This window comes from Pteropus alecto, unplaced genomic scaffold (genome assembly GCF_000325575.1).
Source record: "Pteropus alecto unplaced genomic scaffold, ASM32557v1 scaffold920, whole genome shotgun sequence".
Taxonomy (NCBI): domain Eukaryota; kingdom Metazoa; phylum Chordata; class Mammalia; order Chiroptera; family Pteropodidae; genus Pteropus; species Pteropus alecto.
Window position 1 is genome coordinate 124,670 of NW_006429596.1, and position 14,815 is coordinate 139,484.

The following is a 14,815-nucleotide window of genomic DNA, read 5'->3' on the forward strand; positions in this document are numbered from 1 at the left end:
CATGCTAAGCGAAATAAGCCAGACAGAAAAAGTTGAAAATCACATGATATCACTTATATGTAGAATATAAACCTAAAAGCAACGAATGAACAGGACAAACAGAGACTCATGGACATGGACAATGGACTAGTGGTTACCAGAAGGGAGTGGGGAGGGGGAGGGGGGAAATAAAAAAATAAAATGTTAAAAAAAATTTGTATATATACTATGGAAAAAAATAAACTGGAATTTAAAAAAGAAAGAAAGAAATACTTATTAGAGTCTGCACTGGAGAGACAAAGATGAGTCAGACCTGGTCCCTACGCTCACTGAGCTCTAGGTTAGGGAAGGAACCCAATTCAAAGCCAGACCATTACAGTTCAGCGAGAAACACCCTGATAGAGGTCAACAGACTTTTTTGGCCCATCTCATAAACCCCCTGTGAAAATTCCACTCTCGGTTTTCTGAGCTCAGTTTTCCTTATTTCAAACTCCAAGTGAAAAAAATGCAAATGTCCCAGATGGTCATTTTTGCAGTCATGGTTGGATCAGACCTTTCCTTCTGGCTCATCCAAGGTATTTGTGGGCTGCCACCTCATTCTGAATGTCCCCTCTCTCCTAGTGGAGCTCGCCACATTGCACATGCAGCAGCCAGGTGGCTGCACGCTAACAGAAATTCTAGCGAGTCAGGGAATGGGTTTTAGTCCTGCACCTTTGAGGTTAACTGATGCTGGCCTACAATGATGACCAAATCCTACTTTGTTCCCTGCGCTTTCATTTCCACTTCTGTAAAATGGAGCCGTTGGATCAACACTCCATGGGTCTGTGTACAGTGAGAGCTCCTCAGAGACAGCGTCTTAGCTTCTTCCTCTGAGTGGCCACCATCTGGCAAAGGCTAGGCGCTCCGATGTTCACCGAATGTGCGTATGAATAAATGACTCATATTAGAGCAACATGAGTCATGGAATTAATTAAAAAATACATCCAAATGTTGACCAAGTCCACTGTAGAGGGGGAAAACCAAACAACAGTGGCAGAATGGTGTTTCCTCTCCGGCTTTCCCCTCACCGCTTTCCCGGACGAAGCCCTTGTAAGTCAGAGATGGTGTGGACACAAATAATGTCCTCGAGATGGGCTCCAAGCAGTTGTCACTATTAACAAGAAAAAGGTCTGTTTGTCTTGGGGGTGCTTTATACTGTTACACAACAACAAAAACTTTAACTTCCCCAGCTGAGTCTTGTTTAAAGAAAGGGTTCATTAGGCCATGGCTGGCAAAAGAAGGAGGAGGAGGAAGAGAAGAAAACCAATCTTGGGGCATAGAGTCTAAACCACTGGCAGCGTGGCTAGGCAGAAAAGACAGCATGTCCATCATATTTTATACATCGAGTAGGGAAGAGAAAGATGGAAGGATTTACGTTAGCTGGAGACCAAGGAGACGGGCGAGTTGTGGGGCAGGCTCAGCAAGTCGTCAAGGAAGAAGTGTCTACTCCTGTGGACTAGCTGTGGGCAGCAGACTGGAAAATTCATGTGCGACAAGCTGAGTCCCCTGGCGTTCCATGGCACCTGGCTATCCTTTCTCTTGGGTAATGTCATAAACAGTCACCTGGAAGTTAATCCTAAATTCCAGCAGATACACAGGAATGCGAGTGGTTGTTTGTCAGAGCTTGTCCACAGCTATTAACAGAGTAACTGGTCTTTCTCTCTCTCTCTGGCTGCTGTAATTTTAATTTAGGATATCTCGGAAATTTTTTTTCTTGTCAATATCAATGAACTTGAGGGACCCCAAGCATCCTCCTGTGGTACATGGATCCTGTACCCCACCCCAAGTCCATGGGGGGAGAGGGAGAGTCAGACAGAGTGAGCTGACAGGAGGCCAGGACCTGGGAGAGCAGAGGTGTGAACAGACTGAGGGGGCCCAGAGGAAGGTGTGAGGAGGTGCTCCCTGCTCCTGCAGCAGCCCAGGCACGGGGGAGGACTGAAGGGCAACTCACTGGGAGAAACAGAGCACCCTCGTCGGGCGCCATGTGTATGCGTGACCATTTATCAGTAGAATTCTTTTTCTGGCAATGGACTGCACTTTCACATGCTTTCTAACATATCAGGCCTAGTTAAAGTGTTACAGAAATATCATTCAATTCGACAAACACGGGTAGAGTGCTCTCAGAGTGCCAGGCCCTCCATAAGTTCAGGAACAAGGAAATGAACAAACAGCCCCTGTCCTCAAAGACCTCCATCCAAACTGCTCCAAGCACCTTTTCCACACCACCCTCCTCTCCGCCCCCCACCGGCCAAATCCCGCCCCGCCCTGGGAGACCCAGCCCGAGTTCCACCTGACCCAGAGTCCCCTGAGCTACTCTCAGTCCACGGTGAACTCCTGCCACTTCTGAGATCTGGTTCCACGTATAGCTCTAGGTTTTATGAAGTGTGTGTCATGTCTCTGATTAGATTTGAGCTTCCTAAGGACAGAGACCCTTGTTAGAATTTTCTAGAGAGAAACCACATTGGTGGTTTATATCAGACCGAGCTCAGGCCAAGCCCTAGGCTTCAACTAGAGGACAATCTCCACTGCCTAGTATGGTACCTGCCCGCCCCCGCCGACCCCCATGGGCCCTTTATGAACTCAAGAGCAGCAGAAACTACAGTCAACTTTCCAACATGTCAACGGGCAGGGATAATTTGAGAACTGAGAGGGCGAGCATGATCAAACAAAAATCTAAAGGGATTTGACTCACGCTTCGCCTCTTCCAGCCTCTTAGGTGAAACTCAATCACACTTCCTTTCCTCACTCCTCCCCAGAGGCTTCCTTGTCAACTTTCCCCATCCCTATAAATATCCCCCAACATTCAAACCTGGCCTCTCCTCTTTCTTCGAGGCACTTCCCAAAGTCTCTGGAATGAGTCATGGTAAGTAAGTGCTAATGTTCTATAATCCTTACTGTTTATTCTGTGTAGTGGCACCTTCTTCATTTGTCTTAGGCTATTTCGAAACAGGGTCTGGACCCAAGAGCCCCAGCAGCCTGGGCAAACCCCTTTCCTGCCGTGGTTCCTGTTTCTCAAACCCTCTTAGACCTGAAGAACTGGGGGGTCTTCCCCCAACCCAGTTCCCTCTCCTTTAAGCTGGAGTAACTAAGCCGCAGGGCCCATCCTAAGAACAAGGAGGCCCGGTCTGACTCATGCTCCAGGAGACGCATTTCGGACAAAAGAGAACAGCCTGTCCTCCTTGATCTAGTCTGCTTCCCACTCATGTGAAATGGAGAAAATTAAACATAGTGAGGACAGGATACGACCCAGGCCACCCCACCACTATTGCTGACACTGTGCCGAGCAAAGATGAGAGCAGGGAAGACAGAGGGGGACCAACTGTGTCATCCTCTCTGCTGCCAACCCTTAGTACTCACTTTCCTGCCAGATATTAAGCTAGAAAATCCCACTGAAAGGTATAAGGAAGTTCAAAGGAGAAAAAAGGCTTGGGGGAGAAATCATAACACATCGTGGAATACAGAGGCAGGAAGGAGGAGAAAAACGATTGCCACTGCCAAGTTATCAGTCACTTCTTATGTTCTTAAGAATGCTTCATGTCTTTTGTTTGGCCAGTTTTACCTCCTAGATTCCCGTAAAACACACAGTCTTACCTGTTACCTAATAAAGCCAGCGTCACTTAGCCGTCCTCACCCCTCGTGGGAACACTGGTGTGGGATTAAAGTGCAGACTGCCAAGCCAAACACAGGGGCCTAGCCATCCCAAGAGTCTGAGCCTCCGACCAGGAACTTCCTACGCCCTCTTCAAGCGACTTACAGCAGCACCGACGGGCGCAATGAAAGTTCTAATCTATTCCTTCCTTCTGCTGCTGCCACTGATGCTGATGTCCATGGTCTCTAGCAACCCGAATCCAGGTAAATAACATTAATTTTCTATAAAAGTGCAGTTTTGTGGGGGGGGAGCAAAACAGAAAAGAAAAGGAGGCAAAAAAAAAAAAAGCCTTACAATGTAGCTCCCTTTAGCTACAGGGATTGGGGGCATCTCAGCGCCCATGTCCTCATTTACAAAAAGGAGAAAACTGCACTTACATCCACAGTGTTGAGAGTTCAATGCGATAGTGTATGTGAAAATGTCTGAAACTGTAGCTGGCGAAGAAAAAAAAAAAAATCTCGCTCAACAAAGATTTGCTCCCTTACCTTCTCCCCCAATCCTTTTTCCAGAAAAGTAGTGAATTTTCCCAAGGCCCGTCTTGGTGGTGGTGGGGTGAAGGTGTTGAGAGCGATCAGACATTCGTAGAAGATAAGGAAGCCCTTGTTTATATTCTTTATAGTGCGCCAGACGTCCCATTAACAGTTTTAACACTAGTTAACGGTAAAGTAATAAACTAGAAGCATCACACCCCAGGTAGTATCCATATTCAAAGCTTTGGCCATAACAAGCCCTGTTTTAACAGCCCACCTTTCGGGAGGCAGACCCTTGGCTACGGTGGCCTAGCCCTTAGCAGGATAACCACGCAGAATTTGTCCCCATGCATGGTTCCACGCGAGAGAACCACCTCCCCCAGGGCTACTCTGAGGTGAAATAGCTTTCTTACATACTCAGCATGAATTTGGTCCTAAAATCTATTCCACCCCAATTTCAAACTTCTCCTCCCTTGTAGAGAGATCTCTCTGGAAGCTGCTGGGTCCCACAGCCAGGACCACCATTCTGAAGGGAAGGTTTTTCCATCACTATGACAGACCCCAAGACTAAGGTCCTCAATCTAGAGTTCCGAGCCAGGAGGCAAAGCTCCAGCCACAGCCTGCCTCTCTGGGTACCAGCTCCCCTCACTCAAGAATGCTTCGGGCTCTACCTAAACGAGACCAAGAAGGTCTTGTACTTTCCCACCAGCTTTGTACCTTCCCCTCAACTTCGCTCCACAGCCAGCTGCTCCCTACAGCCGCCCTTGGTTCTTCCCATGACTAGAGGTGGGCTCTCCCTCCCGAGAACGTGCTTAGCCCCAACTTGACTCTCTCGCTGCACTTATCGTACTCTGCCTCATACTGAAGGGATTGGTATGACTCTCCTACTCTCTCCACCTTCTAGATTATAACCTCCTGGTGACACAATTTGGTATATTGTTTCCATATCCTTCACACTATCCAGCACAGTACTCAGTAAATATTTGCCAAGTGAAAGAATAAATCCTCAGGTTTCTGAGTTCAAAATACTGCTCTTGACCACTCAACACCTGAGTTTGATAACAGTTCTATTAACATTTGGGGCTGGATGAATTCTTTGTTGCAGGGGTTATTCTGTGCATTGCAAGAAGTTTAGCAGCATTCACGTGGCCTCTACCCACTAGATATCAGTAGCTGCCTCCCCCACCCTATAAGATAGCCGAAAATATCTCCAGACATTGCCGAACAGCCCCTGGAGGGGACACCACTCCCCGGCTGAGCACCACTACTCTATACCAAAAGTTATCAAAACCTGCTATCCGTTCAGACTTACCTAGACCTTCAGACTCAGCCTTGAAGCCAAAGGAATCTAGATCCAAATCCTGGTTCTGCCACTTACTTTGCAACCCTAGAAAGCCCACTTAAATTTTTTGAGCTTCAGTTTTATAATCTTAAAATGAATAAAATACCAGTTAGCACATAGAATTTTTGTGAAGGTTACATGATCTATGATGTGCACCTGGTAGGAATTGAATGTTGAATAAGTGGACTGAGTAGAATTTCTCAAGTAGCTCCTAAGGCACAAGGGCAACGAATCCGAAAAGCTCACAGAGCCACCAGGTGGCGCTATTACAGACCGAACTCCACCGCCGGCGGCCCAGATCAAGGCTGGCTTCCCCGCCAAGCCATTTTGCAACACAGGGATAAGCCTGGTTAGAGGAAATAACGCCCCACCCACACCCTCAAAATCATCAGACTAAAATCTGATCTTACTTTATCTTTTAAAATAACCACATATATGATCAATATGCTTTTCGCAGGACGGGGGGGAAGATAAGTGAGAGTATATGAGAATGTCAGGAAATCAATTATTTATAATAGCTTATGCATTACTTATAATATTACTTATTAGATAAAATTATTTATAATAATAGCTGACATGTGCTAAGCACTCCCGTGTGGCAGGCATTGTTCGAGGCACTTCACACATATTACCTCAGTCCTTACAGAAATCTAATGTTTGTTTTTTTTTTTTAATTTTTAACTTTTCGGACTTTCAAAAATGTCGTAAAAATAATCAGCGTTCCAGTATATGCTTCATCTCATTTTTCTCAAATAACATCTTACATAACCATAATACAATGATCAAAACCAGGAAGTTAGCACTTATACGATACGATTACCTAATGCACAAATATTCAAAACTTTTTAATCACTCCATTAATGTCCTTTTCCTGTTCCAGAATCCAATCCTGGATTTTACACTGATTAAAGCTATCATGTCTCCTTGGTCTCCTCCAATCTAGAGCAGTTTCTTTGCTTTCCTTGTTTTTTGTGACCTTGACACTTTTGAAGACCATTAATCAGATATTTTGTAGAACTTCCCTCAATCTGGGTTTGTCTGATGATTCCTCAGGGGATCAAGTTCAGATTATGCATTTTGGGCAAGGACACAGGAGTGATGTGCGTGCACCTTTTCGGTGCACTATCTCAGAAGGCCCACGATATTGATCTCTCTCACTGCTGGTGACCTTAACTTTGAACACTTGGTTAAGGTGGTATATGCCAGGCTTCTCTACTGTAAAGTTACTATTCTGCCCATTGCAATTAATAAGTATCTTGTGGAGAGGCACTCTGCAAATAACCTGGTTCTTCTCATCACACTTTTGCTCACTGATTATTAAGATCCACTGATGATTCCTGTGTATGACAATTATTTCTATGATATTAGCCAAAGGGTGATTTTCTATTTCCATCATTCCTACTACACTTTTCCTTCTCTCCCATTTATTTATTCGACTATTTATTTATATAAGTAAAGGCTCATGAATATTTATGGATTATAATCCATTACTATCATTCTTTATTATATTGTTAATGTTGTCTCAAAATTGGCCACTGAGAGCTCCTACAGACTGGCTTCTACGTCTTTTTGACATGTCCTTTTTTTAAGAGTTCTGACACCACCAGATGTTCCAGGTTCATCTTGTACTTTCCTGCCACAAGTCTGGAATCAGTCATTTCTCCTAGGAGCTCCAGTTCCTTTTGTGGGAGAGTGGTATTCACAAATCATGGGCACGAGGTATTGCCCATTGCTTTGAGGCGCTATTGCTTCTAGGCCCTCTAGTGGACAGAGCTAGGAAATAGATGGATACACACACACACACTATTAGCCCCATTCTACAAATTAAGTAAATGAGGCACAGAAAGGTTAAGCAACTTGTCCAAAATCACGAAGCTAATATGTAGTGAAACTGGAAGTTAAAATAATGGTAAATCTACCACAAGTCCTAACAAGTGGATGTAACTTCTTTACACATACAAGTCAGCAAAAAGCAACAAGCCTCACACTCCGGCATAGACGCTCTCTTTGGGAAATAACTAAAAGTCCACAATTATAACCACAATAAAAGCTGTCATGTAATGAACACCTGCTTGGACAGGGGGCACCCACGGGAGCTCATTTATTCCTAACAACTCCGAAAGGTAGTTGTTACGAGTCAGAGAAACAACAATCGAAGAAGCTAAGTGACTTGTCCAAGACATAGTCAAGTGGCAGAGCAAGTGGTTAAGTCCAGGTCTGTCTGGATGCAAAGCACATGCTTATTCCACTGTGTCGGTATTTTCCAAAACTGCTTTTCAGTAGAACATAATGTAGCTTTTACTTTAAGTTGTATGTTTATTTTAATGCATGTTAGAAAAAATCTAATCATCTACCAAACCCATAAGCTCACAGATAATACTGCAGAGAATAAAAATGTTTTTAAGTAAATTAAATGTATTTAAAGAAAAAGTACACATAGTAGAGCTATAGCAAAAATCATAAATGTGGTCCATAAATGCTATAGTAACATGAGGCTTCATTTTCAGTCACACCATGAAATCAGGGTCACATAGGGCTACAGAAAGTACAACAGACTATGACTCTTGAACCTGAGTTTTATCTCTAGATGCGTCGCCATTACCTGTAAGAACTTCAGCATTTTGTTTGCTCGCTCTGGACCTCAGTTTCCTCATCTGAAAGATAAGAGATGGTGATTTGGTTCATTAGTACAACCCTTTTAAAAGAAATTTGGTAATGAGATCAAGAAACATAAAACTGTTTTTAGCTTTCGACCCAGAAATTCCACTTGGGGAAACCTTGCCCAAGACAATACTATGAAATTTGGAAAACAGTTACAAGCACATAGAAATTTATCAACATCCAAAAATAAGACGATCTAAATATTAAGCAACAAGAGAACAGTTAAAACAATTTGTCATGGTGTTGTGCCATCATTAAAGATAAAGATGGCATTGCAATATCCTTATGAAGTGAACGAAAGGAAATTTGTTCATATACTGTGATTATCATCAGATAATGAAACTCATATGCAGGAAACACAGCAAAACACTGTTTGATAAGAATAAAGACTTCCTTATTCATACTTTCCAAATTTTCTCTAATATAGTTATATTATATTTAGAATGAAAAAAAAAACCTTCTCAATGAAGGGATTCAACCAAGATTCTTCTGGCTCTAATATTCTGTGGCTTTTCTCTGGAGCCAGAAGTCAAATGAGAATCAAATATTAGAAAAGTGTAGATGGCAGGAGCTTAGGGGTTTTGCCTGTTTAAATCGTCTTAACAGCACTCAAAACAGCACTTGAGAACATTTGGAAATGAGCATTTGGAGAAATGATGCAACACTCTTCATCTGTGTGGCAGAAAGGGCACAAGTCTGGGAAATAAGAGACCTGAACTGAACCGCATGACCACGAAGGGCCCTCTCTAGACAACTTGTCTGTCCACTTATTGAGTAAATATTTACCAAGTGCCTACCATGTGTCAGGAACCATGCAGCTGAGTGACTGCTGAGCTACTGGTTCAGAGTTTAGAAAGGAGAAAGATTTTTAGTTTTCTTGGGCCGCAATGAAAAATACCACAGACTGAGTGGCTTAAACAACAGATATTTACTTTCTCACAGTTCCAGAGGCTGGAAGTCCAAGATCAAGGTGTTGACAAATTTGGTTTCTTCTGAGGCCTCTCCTTGGCTTGTGGCCGGACCCCTTCTTGCTGTACCCTCACAAGGTCATTCCTCTGTGCACATACATCTCTGCTGTCTCTTTGTTCAAATCTCTTCTTCTTATGAGGACTTCAGTCCCATTGAATTAGGATCCACCATAACAGCCTCGTTTCAACTCAGTCACCTCTTTAATGGCCATATCCCCAAATACAATCACTCTGAGGTACTGGGGGTTTGAGCTTCAACATGGATTTTGAGGGGACGCAATTGAGTCTATGACAGATTTCAAACAACAAGCTATAACTGCAACAATAGAGCTGTATTCGTATATGGTGGGGAACCATGCAAAGGCACAATTAATTCTGACGGGAATATCAGAAACTACTATACAGAGGACACATCATCTGGGCCCAGTTCTAGCTCCAGAATTTCAAGTCTATATATAAGCCACCATCCTTGATTGTCATAATAATATTTTAGATGTCATAAAATGGGAATAAGATGGCATCAGGTGATAAGGCCTTTTTGAATAGAGGCCAAAAAAGGAATGGCTTTGTACCAACCATCTTTTAATAGTTAAGTGGGAATTAGGGATTCAAACACAGTAAACTTGGAGGTCAGGTGAAGATTCTATCACTCCTTGTTCTCATTCCTTAATTCATGAGGATTTTAACGTGTGTGTCAGGACAGGGTGGGGAAGGGAAGGTCTTGATTAAGCCCCATCTTTTGTCCTCTCGTCCATCCAGAAGCCATTCTTTCTCCACCTACCTCCAGCCAAGCTCTTCTCTAGGCCAGATTTTCTTTCAACTTCCATTCCTTATCCATTAAAATACTCCTCTCTTGAGGACTTGAGTAAAATACTCCTAGATCCATGAGTCAAAAAGGAAGAGAACTGGAACTGCGCTGACCTAGGTAGCAAAATGCTGAGGGACCATTTCCCGTGTCCGGAAGTGACCTGTTTCCTTCCGACAGGGGTCGCCAGAGGCCACAGGGACAAACGCCAGGCTTCTCGGAGGTGGCTCCAGGAAGGCGGCCAAGAATGTGAATGCAAAGGTCAGTAACTCAGTATCAACAACAGCAACGCACCATCGTGATCCTAAGTCCCTCCCCTCGAGTCCCTGAGACCAGTGCAGAAGTTATCCGAGCCGACTCACCCATCCCCCTCCCCACCAGCCCCCCACACGCAATGCCAACACTTGTTTCCTTCCTCAGTCTCAGACAAGAGCTGGACTCCTCCAACCAAGGTGTACAGGAGAGCTAGCTAAATCTCTGCCTGCCCCTTCCCCTTTACTTTTTCCCTAAGAACCCAGGGCTGCCTTCCAAAAGCTTCCTGGATCTTCTTCTGAACCTTATCTGACTCACAGGTAAGACTGAAATCAGACAGGCACAAAATGGCTTGCCCCAGGTAAAGCAGCCACCAAAAGACTGACACCTAGGTCTTCTTCCTTATTTTCTGGTCTTCCTAATGATAACCTGGTGCCCTCTCCACACCTGCCACCGAATTCTTGCCAACACAGGTCAAGAAAACTGCTCAGAAATATATCTATCTGAATACCTCCCCGGTTCCATATTGACCCTTTTTCTCACACCACTGCTGAATGCAAAAGGCAAGGAAGTTGACAAATAAAGCCTTGCCCTACTCCCTACTCTCAAACATACTAACCTTCCCAACTAAGCAGCAACTCTGTTATTTCAGACTGGTTCCTGAGAGCTCCTAAAAGAAAGGTCAGGGCAGCACCCAGGCTGCCTAAAAAGCAGTGTCCCTGTGATCATCTCAAGAGCAATGTGAAGAAAACCAGTAAGTTTCAAAAGAATGACCTTCTTCAAACCAGAGTCACACTGTGGAATCAACTAGGGATGGAGCAAGGGTTGAAAACAGGCAAGAGAGGTGAAATGAAGACCAGGATAAACACACATCTCAGTCCTTTCTAGTCATGTCAACTTGTGGGGAAATAGGAAGAGGAAGAAAAGCAGGATACAATTCTCCTAATACTAGACAGGTTGAGCCAAAGTCTTAGATTTTAGACCCCCATTGTTTATCCAAGGGAAGAGAGATGGAGCTGTGGGGACTTGGTCACTGATATCTGAAGATGACACCAGTGTCAGTGTCAAACAGAACTGATTCCTCTCTAGCTAGAAGTTTTCAAATGTCATAGAAAACTAAATTCAAAAATGTTAAACTGATTGATATTATGATATTATCAAGAATGGGCTAAATCAGGATCGTTGTCACTGTTGATGGAAGTAAAATACAATTTAGTACTACTTATCAAAAATCTAAATTTGTGTACCTTTTAACTCAGTAATCTCATTTCAAGATATCTCTACTATAAAATACTAACATGGATACTCAAAGATATCTATGTACAAGTTTATTAAAAATAGCAGTATTTGTACTGACAAATTAATGGAAATTAAAAATGTTCATCAAAAGCAAACTGGGTCTTATGGCCATACCACCCTGAACACGCCCGATCTCATCTGATCTCAGAAGCTAAGCAGGGTCGGGCTTGGTTAGTACTTGCATGGGAGACCACCTAGGAATACCTGGTGCTGTAGGCGTAAAAAAAAAAAAAAAGCAAACTGGGCAATTCTGCAATTGTCAGAAATAAAGAGGTAAATCATTATGTGTCAATCAGAAAGATATCCACAACACATTAAGTAAAAAAGCTGCAGAGACCCCTACTTGGCCTTCTTCGCGAAAATAAATTTCAAGTGGATTAAACATCTAAATTTAAAAGACAAATTTATAAGGGAATAGAGGAGAATATATTTACGACCTTGGAGCAGGAAAGGATTTCTTAAACAAGATACAAAAAAAAATAATCCATAAAAGAAAAAAAGATTAATAAATGACTTCTCTGAAATTAAGAAATTTTGGTCATCGAAAGAATAAAATGACTATCTAAAAGTAGGCGAAGATATCTGCAATATATATAACTGACGAAGGATTAATATTCAGTATACATAAAGAATTCCTACAGATCAATGAAAGGAAAGTAGGCAATACAACAGACAAATAGTCAAAAGACTCGAATCAGCCCTCTGGAGACGATGAAATCCAAAGAGCTAACAAATATATGAAATGGCACTCAACTTTCCCAGTAACTGAGAAAATGAGAGTTAAAACTAAATGGATTTCGTTATATACCATCAGAGTGGCAAAAAAAAAAAAATTTTAATCCGACAATATCAACCGTTGGCAAAGAGTAGGGCAAAGAAACTCTCATATTCTGCTAACAGAAGTGTAAATTGGTAAATCACTTTGAGAAAAAAGTGCTGGCAGTTATCTATGAAAATTTAAGCTCTATCACCAAGCAATTCCTCTCTTAGGTAAATACTCAAAAGGAATGCATGCTTATAGACAACAGGAGACATGTACAAGAATTTCATAGCAGCATTGCTCGTAACTACCCCAAACTGAAAATCGACCGATGAATAAATGGTGATATATTCAAATATTATATATTAGTGAGAATAAATAAACACATAACAAAGTAAATGAATCTTAAAAAAATAACATTAGGTAAAAATAACTGAGACATGAGAAAATAGCTACAGTATGATTTTATATCAACAAAGTTCAAAAATAGGCAAAATTAAAATAAATTATTAGAAATAAATAAATAAGTGGTAAAACAATCAAGAAAAAAGTAAATGCTTGCTGTAAAGGTCAGGGTTACCTCTGTGAGGCAGAGAGGATGGATAGTGATCGGAAAAGGAGCAGGGGGCCTGCTGGCAGTATTCTATTTCTAGGCCTAAGTAGTAGTTTCACAAATATGTGCTTTATAACTATTTATTGAACTGCACATATAAGTTTTTATGGACTTTTTATTATAGATGTATAATATTTTGCAACAAGATGTGTTAAAGGTACAGAGCAAAACAATATGTATAGTATAATCTCATTTTTGTTTTTTAAAGCAAACGATTATGTTTACACACAAGAAGATAGATAAGACTATAGTAAACTGTTAACACTAGTTGTTAGCTCTGGGGAGTGGGAGTGGACATTGCAGTGGGGGTGTCCTTTTATTTTTCACTGGATACATTTTTTAGTTTTAATTTTTTTTCCACTGGATGAGTCTTACTTTTATAATTAGGTCTCGTAAAAATTAAAAATATTAAATGTTTTTTAACACTAGTCTCTCCCCTTTATTTCCACCCTAGGGCACCAAAGGCACAGGAAGCCAAAAAAGCCCTCCAGAGCCTGCCAGCAATTTATCAAACGTTGTCAGCTAGCAAGCTTTTCTCTGCCTCTGTAGGAACTCTGAGAGCCCACTCCGCCAATGAAACATTCTCAGCCAAGAAGGCAGTAAGCACACCTAGAGGATGTTCTTCTCCCACCTCAAGCTCCCCTTCCCTGTCTCCACCCCCTAAATCATTCCAGTGTTCTCGAAAAGCATTTTTCCCATGACTATTTTGATTATTGTTCCCTCTAGTGCCTTCTTCTCTTGTCAGTCTTTTCCTGTGCCTTCTCCTTACCCAGGCTTAAACTTAGTTACCTGAAAGAAACTAGGAAACCCCAGCTTCCCAGCTGGTCCCACCTGAACTTAAACATAACCAGGAAAGTAGCAAACAGAAGTCAATAAATATTTTTAAATGTAATATGTCAAAGTCGTTTCTTTCAAATGGGGTCTGGCAACTCACATTCAATGCAGACGACCCACTTTACTCTGTTCACGCCAAACTCAATCACACACACTTCTTCCGGTCACCTCTGCTGCATCTCGCGCGCGCGCGCGCTCTCTCTCTCTCTCTCTCTCTCTCTCCCTCTCTCTCTCTCTCTCTTCTCTCTCTCTCTCTCTGTCTCTCTGTCTCTCTCTCTCTCTCACACCCCCACCCACTCCTTCCTTCCTTCCCTCCCTCTCTCTCCCTCTCCCCTCCTCCACTGCCCAACTTTTTATTTTTTAACTCAACTAACCTTTCTGAGGTAAGACTTAGGTGGGGCAAAGAAAGCAATGAATCAGATAATATAGATAAACCTATATCAGTTAATCAGATAAACCTATATTAAAGATAATATAGGTTTTTTAAAAACTGGCACAACTTCCTAGCATGTAGAACACAGAGTTACGATTGTTATCATCATCATCATCATCTAGGATCCATCATCAATGATCATTGTACTCTGTGAGCTTCCAAACTAGTTCAGAAGACATACATGCAGAACCATAGTTTCAGAGCTAGAGAGAGAGTGTGAAAGATCTCGAATGCCACTGTAAAGGGCTTCAAGCTGTAAAAACAGGAGGTCATCATTTTTTAAAAACGTGGGAGTGAAATTATAAAGCAATAATATAAAGAAGTTAAACTGGCAACCATTTGAATAAATGAATAAAGAGAAAAAGATTAGATTATAACAGTATTGAGACTGCCTCCCCCTCGACCCTTTCCTCAAATATCAGAAGGGGAGAATAAAAAAGGAACACTCATCCAGAATCTGGTTTCTGTCATCCCAGATGAAACAGATGACTAAATTGGGATGCTACCTTATGAGGAAAAAAAAAAAACATTTTAACTGAGTGGTAAGTGGGGTGGGGCCCTATTTATGACACAAGAGGGCAAGCCCCTCCCCTGTGGTAGGAGAGTGTTGAGCACACAGCCTCCTCCTGTCCCTAATCCATCCTCCAAAGCAGGAGGCACAGAAGGGTCTCATTTGTCACAGGAGTGGGGGCCAGCAGTGGTCAGCCCACA

The 14,815-nt window shown here is 42.3% G+C and overlaps 1 protein-coding gene and 1 non-coding gene across 2 annotated transcripts; both read left to right on the forward strand.

Annotated features, from left to right (window-relative positions):
• The first annotated feature begins 3,762 nt into the window (after positions 1-3,762).
• Positions 3,763-13,547, forward strand: CXCL17 (C-X-C motif chemokine ligand 17). Its single transcript, XM_006903850.3, has 4 exons — positions 3,763-3,870; positions 10,094-10,174; positions 10,818-10,919; positions 13,292-13,547. The coding sequence occupies exons 1-4, from the start codon at positions 3,792-3,794 to the stop codon at positions 13,384-13,386; spliced, it is 357 nt and encodes a 118-aa protein (XP_006903912.1). The 5' UTR covers positions 3,763-3,791; the 3' UTR covers positions 13,387-13,547.
• LOC112477640 lies at positions 11,565-11,683 on the forward strand. Its single transcript, XR_003045544.1, has one exon. It is a non-coding gene; the product is annotated as a 5S ribosomal RNA (ribosomal RNA).
• Positions 13,548-14,815: the final 1,268 nt, after the last annotated feature.